This window comes from Anser anser (assembly GCF_964211835.1).
Source record: "Anser anser genome assembly, chromosome: 7".
Classification (NCBI taxonomy): Eukaryota; Metazoa; Chordata; class Aves; order Anseriformes; family Anatidae; genus Anser; species Anser anser.
In genome coordinates this window covers 9,061,275-9,077,493 of record NC_139727.1, presented here as the reverse complement: position 1 = coordinate 9,077,493, position 16,219 = coordinate 9,061,275, and the positions used below count along the sequence as shown (strand labels likewise).

The window sequence follows — 16,219 nt, the reverse complement described above, 5'->3', positions numbered from 1 at the left end:
AAGAGGACCAGTTCGAGTAAATTCACCCTCACTTCTCTCACTTCAAGAGAGGACTGTACTATCCCTGTGGTACCTTTCCTCTCTCCCAACAAGCAGATGAGCCTCCTCTACATTCCCTATGGCTCAAATACGCAAAGGGAACACATCATGTTATATTAAATACACTACACAATATGGTCACAAAATGACTAAGCTACTCGTGATTGAATAATTTCTTGGTACAGAAACTCTTGTTCTGGAAAAACTACCACTGTACTAATCAAGTTCCTGTGAAAAGACACATACCATACGTTGGCCAAATTTTCTAGCTATTCTTGAGTAACAATGGATTCAAGTAGGTTATGGCTGTTGGTCCAGGTCCCCTCTCTCCGTTTACTAAGTCATCTTAAGACACCTATGCACACTCAAGAGGATATTTGGTGATTACCCAAAATAAGATTATCTGCAATTGCCAAACAAGATTATTTTCATGTGTTTACCTTAAAATTCTTTAAGCACCTCTTTAGCTTACCGTAGGGCAGTAAGTCTGCCAACCAGATGGGAGAAAATGTACTACTACTGTTTCACATTTCTCTTCTCTCGATGTTACGTGTATGGCTCATCAGCAGATCAGATCTCCCTTTCATTTTCTGCGAAGTACTGAATGACACAAGCTGCTGTCTGCCATCCTCAGAAATCTAGAGGATTGGCTGCTGCAATTCAGTTATCAGAATTTGCTCCTATCACGGCCATATTCACGTTCTGCAGGGCAGTCTTACGTCTGTAATGACTACAGCCTCCAGTTCAAAGTCACTCACAGTTGCCTGCAGGTATATTTTTATTATAGCTAGAATGACTGGAGCTCCATGAAATTTGTTTGCATGTCACTGGCTCACCTCCAGTGACATTTTCAGGAATCTGATGTCTCATACCAAGGCTTATTTACCATACTGCACACCAGTAGCTGCCATCGTATTTGTTCTTGTCTTCTCTTCCATAGATCACTCGCCCTAACTGCACAACGGAGTTGCTCAGAGATCCCCTCACATCCACGCTGCCATGAACTCCAGACGCCTTAACTAACTGTTCTGCTCTAAACTAAAAAAACAACCACACACAAAAAAGCCCACCTCATTGTTTTTCCCTTAGCCTTCTTTTAGTCCTCTTTCTCACAACTCCAATAGTCAGGCCAGGCTGGCACAAATCATCCCCCATGCAGTGTGAGGCCCAGCTCTCCATCCTATCCACAAGGCTGGCCCGTCCTTAGAAGCTGGACTTAGGCTGCCCTTGCTACCTCCCACCAAAACCTATTAGGTGGAAGAGCTCATTTATTCCCTGTGAGACCAAGCAAGTAGATCAGATTAGTTTATGGAAGTAAAGGTGGGGCATTGGGATTTAGTCATTCCTAAATACTCAAAACAGTTCACATAAACCACCGCCTGGCTGTCTGAACCATGGAGGTAGACCTGGTCCCTCTAATTTGATGAAATGTGATCTATTTACTAGAGGAAGAGATTTTAACATTAATACTGTTGAGTTTCAACTGAGACACACAGTAAGTTGTGTCTTATGGATACAGGCAGTTCCTTTGATTAAATTATCCTGGTGATCGTTAGTCTCCTAGTGAAATTACTCATGCACTAACATAAAGCTGAAGGCCCAAGTTATCAGTAAATTTTTCATTTTTCTCTATTGACACCATGACCAGTTCTTTGCAAACCAAATTAAGCATGATTTCTGAGTGTTAGAGTATTCCAGTAATTCCTGTGAAGTCGCTTCATTTTCTCCTATGGAATTCAGAAAGGTCATAGAACTATTATTTCCAGCCTTAGGAACAAATGTTACATGGATAACTGGGGGAATTTTTAATGGCCTGTGATGATCAAGATGATCTAATAGTGCCTTCTGGCTTATTTACTATGAATCTATAAACTCACCCAACAGTCAGACAGACTGTTCCCAAATGGAGTTGTCACTGAATAGCACAAAGGAGTTAGTACTTAAACATGATAACTGCCAGAAGGCACCAGAGTAATGCAGTACTTGGGCTGATAATTTTATTTAGTCTTTACTTTGATCATATAAAGTAATAATCCTTATAACCATAACTATTATAGAAATGAAAACAAAGCAATTTTCTATCCCTCTCTAGGATTTATTGGATTTGCTTGCAGCTTTGTCACCAGCAGAGAGTCCTTCCTTTGTCGGACCAGCTGTTAATGAAAATACAGACTGAAGCAAGCACTTAACTTTATGCAATAAAGGCAACTCTACTAAAAATCAATGGGATTAGCTAGAGTGTGTAATATTAAACAGCTTTGTAGGTCACTGAAGAATTGGGATCAGACACTACATCTTTCACGGAAAAAAAAGCCTAGTAAGCAGAAGCATACATGTGGGAGTATTATGTGATATGGAGGTGAAGAGGGAAATGCAGGCCAAATCGTTATCCCCAGTACAGCTCCTCAGAAGCCACAGGGAGCATACAACCAGCTTAGCTAGTTCCCAGAGGACTCCTGTCCCATGGGTCATGTTGCTCTGTAGTCTGTACAGCAGCTCACAAAAACAAGAAAACAGACAGCTGAAGGCTGAGCTAGGAGGCATTGGCAGGATGCTATAAAACAGGATGCTTATTTGGAGAAAAAATGCATATGTCCATGCCCCTTTGGGCCAAGAAAAGCAGGTAGAGCACTAGAACAACCTTGAGGCTACTCTGGGCTACACAGGTATTTGAACTGCCCCAGCTTCGTTCCAGGCCCTCCCTACAAAACCCAAGGCTACACACAGAGTTCAGCTATAAAATGAAGACTCTAGATCCTACATATTGTCATTTATCATTTTTTTCTCCTTTATTTACTTCAACTTCTTTTCATATTGATTCCTGCAGACATGTTCTCAGACCATATTTCTTCATATTTCTTTAAGTTTTATCACTGTTACAAAAATGCTGCGTTAAAACTTTTTATTTTCTGGGAATAAAATCCATCATAGAGCAAGATGGACAATATTTGCATTCTCTAGGAGTGATACTACTCATTATGTTGAACAGGGACTAAATAGCCTATTTACAAAAAAAAAAAAAAACAAGCTGCAGAAAGATGCAGATGGTTGACATAGGAAGTCATTTTAAAGTTACATCTGCATTAAAAAATAGAAGGGGAAAGGAAGAGCTAGCAGTGTTAAGAACTGAAAATAAAATTAAGGAAACAGAATATGTCCTGGTTTAATAAGGTGAAATCTCATATTTTACCATAAAAATAGCAATCTGGAATTGCAACAGAGAAAATTCTGCTACAGTGGATCCCTTTGTGACTTAAGGATGTCAAGTGCAGGATACGTAGAAATTCTGAAACCGGAATTTCAACCAAGATCCAGACTGGAATGCAGATGGCCTCCCAGAAACTCACAAAAACTTCCGGACTTCTTATGGCCTATTCTCCTTTTGAATAAATTCACTTTCATTTCAGCAGTGGGTTGAATATGAAGGCAGTTCTCAGTTACTGATATATCCCTGTAACTTGCAGCTGTTATATTTCAACAAAGTAGCTCACACCATTAACAATACCTGATCTTGTGAGCAAAGACATTTTGTGGTCTTTCATAAATGTTCAATAAGCAATCATATACCAGGATATATTTCTGTCTTTATACACTCCTTTATCATACAAGTCTTGTAAATATATAAAGCTACACCACACTAAAAAATCTCATAACATTTTACATGTAAAGATATATTGTTATCACTGAAGTGGAACAAGATGAAGAAAGTCCACAACAATCTCGGAAGAATGCAGGCAGTTCTGAGCATCATAAACACAAAAAGAAAATTCAGAGAGGATATGTGCACATTCGTGTGCACACCAGCATGAAAAATAAATAAATAAATAAATAAACTTTCTTGTGGATTTACAAAACATTTTACAGGCTATTTTGTGCCCTGCCAAGTCAGAGGTTCAGGTAGCTTCAATTGTTCTGCATGCCTTTTTTAAAAATTTCAGTGAATCCTAATGTAAGTTTTTATTTTTCAAGCAGGTTTATAACACCGTAAGCATAATACACCATCCCTTTTCTTCAAACAAAGCAGCTACTGGATTGTTTTATTACTCAAATACTTATTTAAGAATAGACAATCCATATCTCAAATGATTTAGAAGAGTATTTAATCAAGGCTCTGGAAAGTATGGCAAGAAACAAGCACGGTTGGGTTCTTTGCATCTTCTAGGCTTCTACCAGGTCAGCTGGAATGATCCTCCAATATCCCTAACAAGGACTACGGTAACTTTCCATATGGCTGAGCTGTAGAATCTGTCTGCTTCCCTCCTTTGATGTTAGAATACGCACAGCCTCATGAGGCATGGAGTTGGGAACAGAGTACCTCAAATCTGAATTGCTCATTTGGTGCTCAATCTGTCTCTTGAGTCTCAACTCTTGGAACTGAAGGGGAAACGGTCTAAACAAAGAGTTATTAATGAAAATTAAAGGAAGCAAAACTTCAAATTCTCAGAAGACCTAAGAAAATAAGTGATGCTAAAAAAGTCTTAGCAATGAAGTCCTTCTAAATATCCACTGTAAAATGAAAAGCAACAGGATTTTGATGATTTTAGGTAATTAAAAAGTGACATTGGAAACATTGAATATTTCATTAATATTACTTTCTGCAGTCTCGCTCAAATTCTGAAGTCAACTACGTGGTTTCCCTGAGCATGACAGAGATGAAATACCCTAAGTGATAAACATACTAATTGTAGAAAGCAGGATCAGTCTGTCCTTCTGTGTTGTACATGCTGTCACACAGATGGACATAATTAGAGCTGACTGGAACAGTTCTTACTAAATGAAGTTCTGTGAAAGCCTAAATATTTCAGATTTATCAACAAATGTTGTAAAGAAGGGTTAGTTGGGGCTAGGTCTAGGCATAAATGTGAGACATTCCTTGCACTGGCCCTATTACTGGAGTCTTTGATGTGCCCGGATGAATTTGCATTTAAAACCTACTCCCAACAAATAGCAGTCAGAACAGAATTTGCCAGCTCCCAACCAGATTTACCAGCACAGCTTGATACGTATACATAGTCTTCTAATTGAAATCCCAGAGTTTCCATTCCAGAGATGTCAGAGTACAATTCTATTTTTGTGGAAACAAAAATACAACCCAAATCCTCCCAGTGTAGAAGAAAAAAGTCAAAAACAAAAAATCTGAAACCACTGTGGTGGTGTGTAGCCAGCTGCTACTGTAACGTGTTATGAGGCAAATTATCTTTCTACTGAAACAGACAGGAAGAACGAAAAATCTATAGTTAATTTTAAATCTGCCTGGTACACAAAGCATGTAAAAAATTTTGCAAATGTACGGCGGCAGAACAGTTCACCTAAATAAGGGATTTGCTCAGTAATTCCCCAGATCACTGATATTCCTTTAACAATTCCTTCTGATACTCCTTTAACCATTCCTTATTTTGTGAAAGGGAATTCAGAATTTTATTAGATTTCTCTCAGAAAATTTCTTGACCAATGTCCTAAGGAAAAAAAAGGATTTAAAAGTCAGTTATATGGAATGACGTGACATCTCTCAGCCTCAAAAATAAAAAAAGCTAGGAAACCCATGGAAAGTTAAATTTGTCTCTTTTTTTGTATAAATTATCACAGTAAGGCTATGACAACTTAAGTTTTCACCTATGCTATATATTACAGGCATAGAATCACAGAATGAAACTCTGACCCATAGACATGGTAATAAAGGATTCCTAGGTTGCTCAAGCCATTGATTGCACTAGTCCTTTGGTCACACAGATCCACAGCTCTTGTGCCACTGAGCAGAGCTCGGGACCTTACACATTAGAATTGCATAGGTTTTACTACCTTAATGCAATTCACAGTTAGATTTCCAATTCACTATAAACCTGTTAATTTCCTGCTTACTCAGTTAGGCCTCAATATTCCAGGGAGCGAACAAAACGTTAACCCTTTTTTAAGGATGAGCAGACCAAAGGGTGAGAAGAAATGCATCTTTTCACACAGCAAGTCAGAAGCAGCTCTGAATGTGCACGTCTATATAACAGCCTTTCAAGCAGCCTGAGGACTTCAACCAGCAGCCCCTGTACAAATCCCCCAGAAGAGCAAGCTACACTATCACAGTAAAAGTGTGTGCTGGTCAACTATGACCAAAGCACGAAACTGTCAAAGTCGGAGTGAAATTCCCATTTTTAGAGGGTGAGTGATCTTCTGGATTGAAACCACAGCAACTGTTTTGTCCCAGTACTGATCCTTAAAATATAACAGGGGGTGAAGAACAATAAATCCAGATCCTGTATAAATGGAATAGAACTAATTTTACCACACACTGATTTGGCCTTCATCCTGAGACTAACAGTACTTATGACTTTGATAGAGTCGATCTGACTTTTTTCATGACACTGCTACTCCACCATCAAACAAGGCTAGGATTTGTGTTTTGACAACTCTGAGAAATGTTAGCATGTGGGCCTCGTAAAATGGTTCACACAGAATAAGGAAACAGAGCAACTTGAATCTTTACATACAAGTTTCCTAACTGAAGTTAAATTTAACCAGGATCACGAACTATCACATCTATTCCTGTCAGTCACTTCTTTGCCTTCCAGAAGCATTTCTTAAAAATGAGAAGTGATGCAATGACTTTTTTCATCTGCCTTTTTTTTTTTTTTTTTTTTTAAATATGGGAGTCTTTCTGCTCTCCAGAAGCACAGACTTCAGTTCCACCAGGTCTCTGCCACAGAGAAACCCCAGATAAGTTTCTTTGAAGTCAATCAAGGGGTAAGGATGATAATGGTGTTTTGTTGTGTTTTTTTTTTTCCCTCAGCTGAAGATACTCAGGCTAACTGCAGGCGTATGCTGCTTTTCCATTTTCAGTTGCTATTTTTATTCTGTACCAAAGATAATAAAAATCTGTGGGTGTATGTACATATATTTTTATTGCATCAGCATCACACTAAACAGGAAGCAAAAAAATGGTATGTAAAAATTAGAAAGACAAAACTATTCAAAAACAAGCTTGAAGGATGCACGTACTTCATCAATGTATAGAAAAGGACAATACCTAGCACTGAAATTACAGATTCTATTCTAGTAGTAAAGATGGAACAGGAAAAAAACCCTTAAGTGGTAAATTCAGCTTTTCACACTTAACACATTAATTCACTAAAAGATATCATCCTTTTCTACATCTTAGTTTTAATCTTTTTGGTCAACACTTTTCCTTGTAGAGTTCCCTGATTATTCATTGTCAAAACATGAACATTGAAAGGATTACAGAAGAGTTCAAAACATCGGGCCCTACTCTTCTCAGTAGATATTCATAAGCAGACTTTCAAAAGTAATTTGATCTTCATCAGAGATGTTCTCAAGAGGTATTCTCTAAGGTCTCAGGCAGTTAACGGTAGGTATAGACACCACCTTCTTCAAGTAAATGATTACTGATGTGTTAAAAACTGCATGGCATTAAATTAATTGTAGACCTGTGATGCTTTGTGCAAAAAGTAGTTTTACAACACAAGAAGATGAAGCCATAATAGTACAAATTTATGGCTTCTATATTTTCATACGACAGGAGGATCCTATTCCAGAGGAAGATAAAACTTAGTGTTGGCATTTGCCAGAGTTAAAGAGAAAAACTTGAAAACACTCACCAAAAGTTTAATCACTCGAAGTCTAAACAGCTTATCTCTACAATGAGTAGGACACAATTACACAAAGAAAGTTGTGGTTTGTTTGTTTTTCAGCCGAGGAAAAGAAAAGTCCAAAGAAATGCCGTGGCCAGCTGAACTTCTTTACAATAAACCACTGCTCCAGCTTAATGCAATGCATTTTCAAGGAATTAATTTAAAATCCTGTCTCTACTATAAGCATAAGAGTTACTGCATTTATCTTGGATTAAATGAATTTTCATGACAGGTAAACCAACTTAAGTCAATCTGAAAGTGAAATAAGAGTATTCAGTTGGCCCACTGCTTCAATTTCATAATTCACAACTAACGAGGCATTTTAATAGATAGACAACTTTTAGTGGCCAAATTCTTCACATAATACGATATTCAAGGTGTATTGGTATAAACGGCTTGAAAAGAAATACCAGTGGCAGCAGCAATTCATATACTTCTTCATTGATAATTCTTCTCTTGTCATGAAGAAATAGTGTCCTGAATTTGAGAACTTGACCATCAGGTATACCCCAATACAACACTGACCAAATTGCCAGAGCTCCAGACAAGACCCCTAAATACATGCAAATCCAGTTTATATATTATTGCCAGAGTACTCCAGACAAATAATGGCAATTTGCCCTGGATTTGGGGATATCTGTAGTCCAGTCAGAGCTGTAGTTACAAGAGAATTGTAAGCATCAAGAAATCCCCGACAACAGCATTCTCAAGTCACATCCAACACATGCATGGGAGCACGTACAGTAAGTCCAGAGTGCAGTAGATTTGTGTGCTTCTTTCCAGGAAATCTCAGGCAGAACTCCGATATCTGTGACTACTTGTTGTTTTACCAACAAGAATAAATAATTTTCATAAGTCAAAAGTGGATCTCTAAGCCTACTATTTGCTCATATGGCTTCCCCATCAAAGCACTTCAGAGTCTAGTAAGAATTTCAGAGTAATAAATCCTTTCAATATCCTACGCACAGCTAGAGAAGCTAGAGAAGCCCAGCAACACTCTGGGAGGACTGCAGCCACCTCTCCCACAGCACCATGTGAAGTTGTGTACTACTCCCTGCCTGACAACATGCTCTCTACCACTCCAAGTCCTACAAAGTCAGGATCTTGCTCCTGACTGCAAAGAATGAGAGGCTTGCCTTGGGTCTTAATGGGATGTTCTAGATCACATTATTTCTAATTTCTTCCAAAAAAAGTTTGCTGAAGAACGACCATGGGCCCTAGTTCTACCCTCTGATGTTCTTGTCCTCTGCTCCAACTCCTCCGCTTTCCCTTCTGTTCTGTTAGGTTTATTTTCATCATAGTTACAGAAATTTCATGCTAAGCAAGTAAGCCGATGATAGTTCCTCTTCTAAAAAATCTTTGATTTTCCCAAAATAACTGCATCCACTAGACCTGTGAACCAGACTAAAATATCACTTCATAAGTATTCAAAGGCAAAGAAGAAAAATGATACCATACATGGAAACACCGTAGATTCCTTGTGTAAAGAGTCTTTAGCAGTCATTTTCTGACATTTTACTGTGCTGATCAATACAGGTATCCACTGTCCACTTTTCTCCTGAAGAGGCCAGTTTACCTGAAGCCACAATAAACATTTCCACTTTGCAAAAAAATTAAAACAATAAATTGACCTTCAGATGAGAGAGAAATCCCAGTGCAAAGTATTAGGTTAACTACTTATAGCAATCCATCCATCAAGAAAGAAAAAAATCTCCATTTATTCTAGATCGTTTCTTTTACTTCTGCTGAAAAGAAATTCTCGTAGGCACCTGCAGAGAAGATAGCTGCTCCATCTCTTTCAATCCAGTGATGTGCCTAGAAGAGGAGGCATGAACACACCTTGGCTCCCCCAGCAGCAGTCCCTGCTTCATTTCAGAAGCTGCACAGAGGCACAGACCCAGGTAGACCCAGGCCAGCATGCTGGCCCTCTCAGCCCCGCTGGCTACAGCTAATGCCTCTCCTGGGGGCTGCCTCCTCCAAGGAGCACTGCCAAGTCCCCCAGCTGCCTCTGCCATTGGCTCTATCTCAAGTTACCGGCAAGGTGTTTTTTTGATTTTTCAGTTTGGTTGTAAACTTTTCTGGAGCAAAAACTGCTCTCGCTGTGCATTTGAACAGCATCTAGCATAGCTGGCACCTGATAGTGGTAAAGAATATTGAGTTTTGCTATACAACAGGTTTACAGGACTATATACAAACAGAAGGAGCATTTTAGCTTAACAGTGCTGTTCTACAAATTTGGATTCCCATCCCGTCTTATTTTGCCATAATCTTTGTAGCTGATTAGTTTGCATATAAAATCGCAGTTCATTTGGCACAGGATTTCCATACCTGGCTGCTTGTCAGTGCTTTTTGCAGTATTATGATCTTGTGTTTTCCCATTAGTATTCACTGAGGCATGATGATGAACGACACTGAAGATGAGTTTATCTGATGTAATTTCTTACTTGTCTTCACCAATTTACTGTACACCTCATTTTGTTTCCTTCAGGCTTTTACAAAGGACGGGCACTTTTTTTTTTCCATTATTACCTTTTTATACACATTCATGAGTCTGATCCAGTGTTACCTGAAATCTTTGAAAAGCTCCCATTGACTTCAAAAGGCACTGGAAGCAGCCCCTGTACAGGCTGTATGCTTCTGGCTTACCTAATGCCACAGTACCACCTACTTCTCCCCACCATACTTTGTATTACATCTCTTTAAAGGCTTCACCCTTTACCATGTTTGCCCGTAACATGCCATCATTTACCCTTCTCCCTTGCATTTCAGAAATGTCACCACCTCTGCCCATGCTGACAGCTTGTGGCAATCCTGCCTGAGAATTGTCAGTACCCTAATCTCCACAGCAGTACCTTTGATACCCAAGAGTGGTCAAGAGCCAATTCCTGTTGTAAATCCCTGAGCTGGCAGGAGGGTGTCACTGTTTTGTGACAAGCAACTTAATCCATGACTGATCTCAGTCCCTTTTAAACAGTCAAACACATACCATATTTCTCCAGTATCTGTAGAATACTTTTTCCAAATGTAGTATTGCAAACAAATGATACACAAATAAGTAGTTTCCCCCTTTAGGATATGTAATGTAGCAATCTTTACCTTAGGACTTTATTTTCCAATTTACTTGAAACTGCAAAACATGCCAATATGACTGGAGAAAAAAAAAAACATTCAGTTTACCCTCCCTCTCCATAAACACAGCCAAGGGGACCAGCTTTTTAATTATCTAGGAAGAGTCAGTAAAAACTTCCAACCTCCTTAACAAGATCCTCAGGCTCCAAACTCATTATCAGATCACTTTTTTTCTTTAAGAGTCAGCGATTTAAACTCCCTTCAGTGTTATAACCATCACAGTCATTATAGCACCACAGTGCAGCAAAGTTTAGAGCACTGCAGACTTGGAGCCCAGTGCTAAATCCACAACCGCGACAATACATCGTGCCACACTGGGAAGCTCAATCTGCTTGTCGGAACAATCTTTAAATAGTATTAACAGGCAGACAGTGTTTCCTTAAACTCATGCTACAGCAACGTCAGGGGGCTGTAGCAGATCCTAAAGGGAGCACAGCATGTACTCTGTAAGCCATTCTTGTAACTGCCTTGTATGTTAGAAGCTCAACTATCAAGCAGAATAAAGTGGGCTGAAAAAGGCAACAGAAATAATGTACCTTTTTGAAACTATTGCTTGGAAAATAGTGTTTTTGTTCCCCATAACAATTACTCCCACCAAAACACAGAACATTTAATAAACATTCTACTTGATCAAAAATAGTACGGCAGAAGTGGCAGCTTCAGACTCTAATGTTATCTTAACGGAATAGAAAACAATACTTTGGCCACATATGCTTCAGTCACATGAACTTGAAGGGTGAGTGAAAAGTAGAAATGATAATAAAGTGAATGTGGATCAGATAAGTTTTCTCAAGTGCTCAGCACCCACCAGGTGAGATTCAGGTGTTGACACAGTTTGGCTAGAATTTAGACGTAGCTTCAGGGAACCAAACACTTTTTAAACTGGCTGGTGTACTTAGATGCCAATAAGGGAACTGGGCTCTTGAAAATCTGTTCTTTATTAGATTCAATAATCGCTTTTCCTGAATGACAGCAAAGGGAAATTCAATATAAATTATTCTGAAGATTTGAAAGGTTCTCTCCCAGCATGATAACTGCTGTGTTTCCATTTCTGTTAATGACATCTAAGAACTGGAAACACAAGCAGTAGTGGAGGATTAAGTAATTATGGAGTATTAGGTGCATTTGAAGAGCAGGGTCACAGAAAAGAGAAGGAGAAAAGAGCGAAGTGTGCTGTGGGCTGCTCATCAGCCTGAAAGCTATAAAATCTCTCCCTTATTCACAGCTTGCTAGTTGTAAAGGACAAAGACTCACAGTACAGATCAGCTATTCTTTATTGTCCCCACTCTGGAGAGCTGCGGCTTTTATGGGTAAGTAAAGCTCTTGTTAACTATAGATAGATATGATTGCTAATACATGATTAATTTTCCTTTCTCATATAGGAATTGCAAATGTATGTACTAGAAATAGAAAACTAATTTAAAATAATTTAAAAATAGAAATGTAGTTCTATAATAAACACATCACTGTAGCTGACCTGAAATCTTGTGTCCCCTATTTCTAACAATTTGCACTCAAATGAAAACTAAGGTTTGTTTAAATAACACTAGCAAATTATGAGAAGGACAATGAAAACTGAAAAAGGCACCGGAAAATTATGAGTTCTTATGAATAAAATATTTGGAGGGGAATTAAAATTTATCATTCTCTATTGACTGTACAACATACATCAAAGCAAAACTGCTCACGTTTGCCTCTGCCTCTTTGTCAAGTGCAAATGAAAAGACTGGAGATGCATCTAAATGGTCCAGCCTTTGAGCGTGTTTCTCTATGACTCAACACTTAGCCTAGATAAAGACTGAGTGTGTAAGCCTTTAAATATGAACTTTCCGTGTGAAAGGAATGACATTCAGACTGGATTTAAAATACACCTTTTAGATTTTAATTTCCATTATTCTCCAGATCATCAAAAGGTATCAGGTAACTGGATCAAAGGGTTCAACCTTCCACCTCCATTCACATGATGGTAACTTACTCCACAATTAGACCCCATGACATCAGTGGAACTAATCTTAGCATTACTCAACGTGTTTAAAGGTGAAATAATCTGTCTCTAAGTGGAGTTCAAAAATTGAGCAGCTATTGGGAATAATTATCTTCTTAGTCAATTAAATAAAGGTTCAAGTCAAACATCTCAGTAGTTCTGGGACACTGATAAAGCAGATCAAAATAAAATTTAAAAGCACCATGAAGACTCAAAGATGGGCACACAAAACATAGGTGGACTAAACAGTATTACACACGTATCTTGGTATTGCTTCTAGCCTAACCCAGTTCTATCTGTATAGAATATTTCTGTAGGACTTCTTGTTTCTATTGCAGTTCTGGTAGAGATGACTGAAGTAAGTCTTGTCATGGTGGGCTGTTTCTTCTCCTATTCCTACATTGTTTCTGTATATCTGCCCTATTTTGTGAATGTTCTGTTCAGAAGGCTTATTTGCTGATGGTTGCTCAAAGCTTTCATTTCCACTTCTGTTATTGCTCTTTACAGCATGCATTTGGTCACACATCATTGTTTCTGCTCCTCAAGTATAAAACTTTGTCCAGAAAAATAATAAGTGGCAAACAGAAGATCACACAGTTCTAGTACAGATTTATAAAATTTTCCTTTTTAAAGAACTATTCATTCATATAAAACCATGTAACAGTCACAGCATTTTTCAGACAAGCTGTGTTACCTACCTTACAACTCAAAAAACTAAATTGCCCAGCCTAGGCAATATGACAAATTCTTTCCATGTGGTAATCAACCTTCCCCAGTATCTTGCTATACACCATTTACTTCAACAGCTCATTCTTTAATACATCCATGCAGGGGAAGTCCCACAACTGTTGATTTTTTTTTTCCTTACACATTTTTCAAGCATCATGTGAGATTAATAAATACGACTTGAAGCTTGTTGCTTTCCAGTACCTGAAGGAAATTCAGCCACTCTTGTTCTTTAGAATTAGAATCTAGATGGCACCAAAGCCAGTAAAGCCATCCTGACCTGCACCTGCAGGAGAGACAGGGTCCCAAACTGCACAGTTTTGAATAAACCCCCCAAAGTCTCTCTGCTTCGTTTCAGCTAGATGTTCTTTGTGCTGTGTGAAGCAAAGCTATAGCACTTAAGAATAGATGTTGAAGGCATAAACCCAATAGTACTTCACTATCTGGGTTTCCGTCTTTCCTTCATTTGTAAACACAGTAATTTGTTTTCATCACAATGTCATCAAGCAGCTGGAAAGGGCCTCTTCTTGCTCTGTCACAATCTAAGTAACTTTTAATACCTAATCACCTGAAACTACAGTTTGTATGCTTTTTACTTCCCCCTAATCATAAAAAAAAAAAGCTAAACTAAATAAAATTCAGTGCTGCTTGGAAGGAACTCAATTATCTTTTCATTAATCTAATATCAAAAACAATTCATATTTTTAGCAAGATTTTTCTAATAAGGAGCTTCTAATAAGGAGCTAATTTCAAATAACAGATATAATGAAGACATATGTAATTCAGGACTCAGCCCAGCAAAAACATAATGACAATAAATTCCTATCTATAAACTGGGCTTGAGAATTTGCTTTGTAGATTGCAGTCTAAAATGACTGCCTTGTTTACACTAAAAGAAACTGGGGATAACTGCTCAGCTTTACTAAAAGACTTCTAGAAACTCTTTCAAAGAGGACACTACCTTCGACATCTCTAGATATGAAGTTAGAAAACACAAAATAACCTTATGTATCAAAAAGTACATTCCTTCTGGTAAGGATGTTTCTTCTGTATATGGTGGATGCTCCTTTTAGAGACTTGGATTATGGTAACAATGGTAGAAAGTACTAGGCACCATATCTAGTTAAATCTAAGAATTTTTAATATCTATGTAATATCAACCCTTCATCCACTAAGAAATGCAAATGGCTTTGTAAAAGATAATGAAGGAGAAGCAACTAAAAAAAAAAGTTTCCAGGGGGGAAAAAAAAAGTGAATACATGTCCACTTTAGAAAGAAACTACCTGAAGCTTCAGATCAGAGATAAGAAATACCAGAAACAGGTATTTGAAATCAGCACTGTTGAGCCCAATTGTTGCGCCAAAACTGTTTCATCAAAAGTATTTCATCTTCATTCTTTAACTTTTCTGTGTAAGAAAAGTATAATAGTAGGAAGAAATCTAGTCACAAAGTACTTACACCGAAATGCACAAGCTCACCACAGTAAAAATGTTATTTTTTCAAAAACACTTTCTCCCTCCACACCTTAATTAATTGCTTCCTTTCTTTCTTTCCTCCAAATCCCAAATCTCCTCCCATACACTTTGGCATATGTTTTGATATTTAAAAAAGCTAAGATAATTTCTAAGGATTGTAAGGGTTTCTTCCAGAAAAATAAGTGAGAGAAGCTGCAAAGACTTTTGAACCTGACAGTTCTAGGTGCTATTAAAAAAAGCTTGTTTAGCATTACATAAATTTAGGTTTGCACTTGAAGACCTTATTCCAGCATTCAGACCAGGCAGAGACACGCACATAGAAGGTATTTGTGTCATCTTGCATAGGCTGGAGCTGTTGTAGACATGAACAATGCCTAAAAACACTTCACAACTACATGCGTGCAAGCCATTTTACTGTATTTATTTCATTAGTACATCCAGAGTTTTCTCAAGACATCAACTTGCCTGATCCCTTTCAAACAGCACTGTTTGACATCACCCTCTTACTCCGGCAGCAGAGAACAGCTACGGGGAGCTCCCAGCAGTGAGCTCCCTGCAGAGCCAGGTTGCTGCATTGCAGCCTCCCACGTGCCTCCAGCAACGCCCAGGCAATGCCAACCCACTTGTACAGCAGAGCTCAAACCTTTCATAAAGCACAGGTAACAGTAGGCCAATATATTTAAGTTAAAAAATAAAATACCCAAATTAAATTTAAAGTGTTCGAGACCTGTGCCTGTTGACATACCTTTAAAATCTGGTCCTTTTTTGCACTGGGAACACGCACAAAAAAAGCCCTTCATAGGAAGCAATAAAGAAATGCACCAATAAGGCAGATTCTACTGAGCAACTTAGGTTTTGGAGCAGAGCTCTAAAACAAGTCATACATTACAGCAATGGGTTACTTGTATTAAGCATTGATTTTATAAGGCCATAATTTTTAAAATGCATGTCAGACCTCCAAGTGATCTTTTTTCACTGTGTGATATCTTACGCTGCACAAATAATGCCACCCTCCACTACTAAATAGGAAAAAATATTCCTAGCATGTCCACCATGCAATCAACTTCAAGGGTATCTTTCAAGGATCTTCTTCACATCCCTTTTAAGTGGTCTAGTGGGGTCAAGTTTACATATCAGGATCAGCACTGTAATATTGAGTACTGCAAAAGCTTCAGACAACACCCACAGAAAAAAAGGTGCCAGAATTGACACAAGTTCCCACTACAGTC

General features: G+C 38.3%; 2 protein-coding genes across 5 annotated transcripts in view; one reads left to right on the top strand and one right to left on the bottom strand.

The window, feature by feature from the left end:
* SH2D4B (SH2 domain containing 4B) overlaps window positions 1–16,219 on the bottom strand; it is a 119,803-nt gene that overhangs the window by 75,066 nt on the left and 28,518 nt on the right. The gene's annotated exons all lie outside the window — the stretch shown is intronic.
* The window catches only part of LOC310902375 (rap1 GTPase-GDP dissociation stimulator 1-like), a 48,501-nt gene continuing 32,290 nt past the window's right edge, over window positions 9–16,219 (top strand). The window contains exon 1 of the mRNA XM_083843848.1: window positions 9–12,115. Within this exon, the coding sequence (XP_083699974.1) occupies window positions 12,112–12,115 (4 nt within the window). The 5' untranslated portion in view covers window positions 9–12,111. The remainder of the gene's footprint in view (window positions 12,116–16,219) is intronic.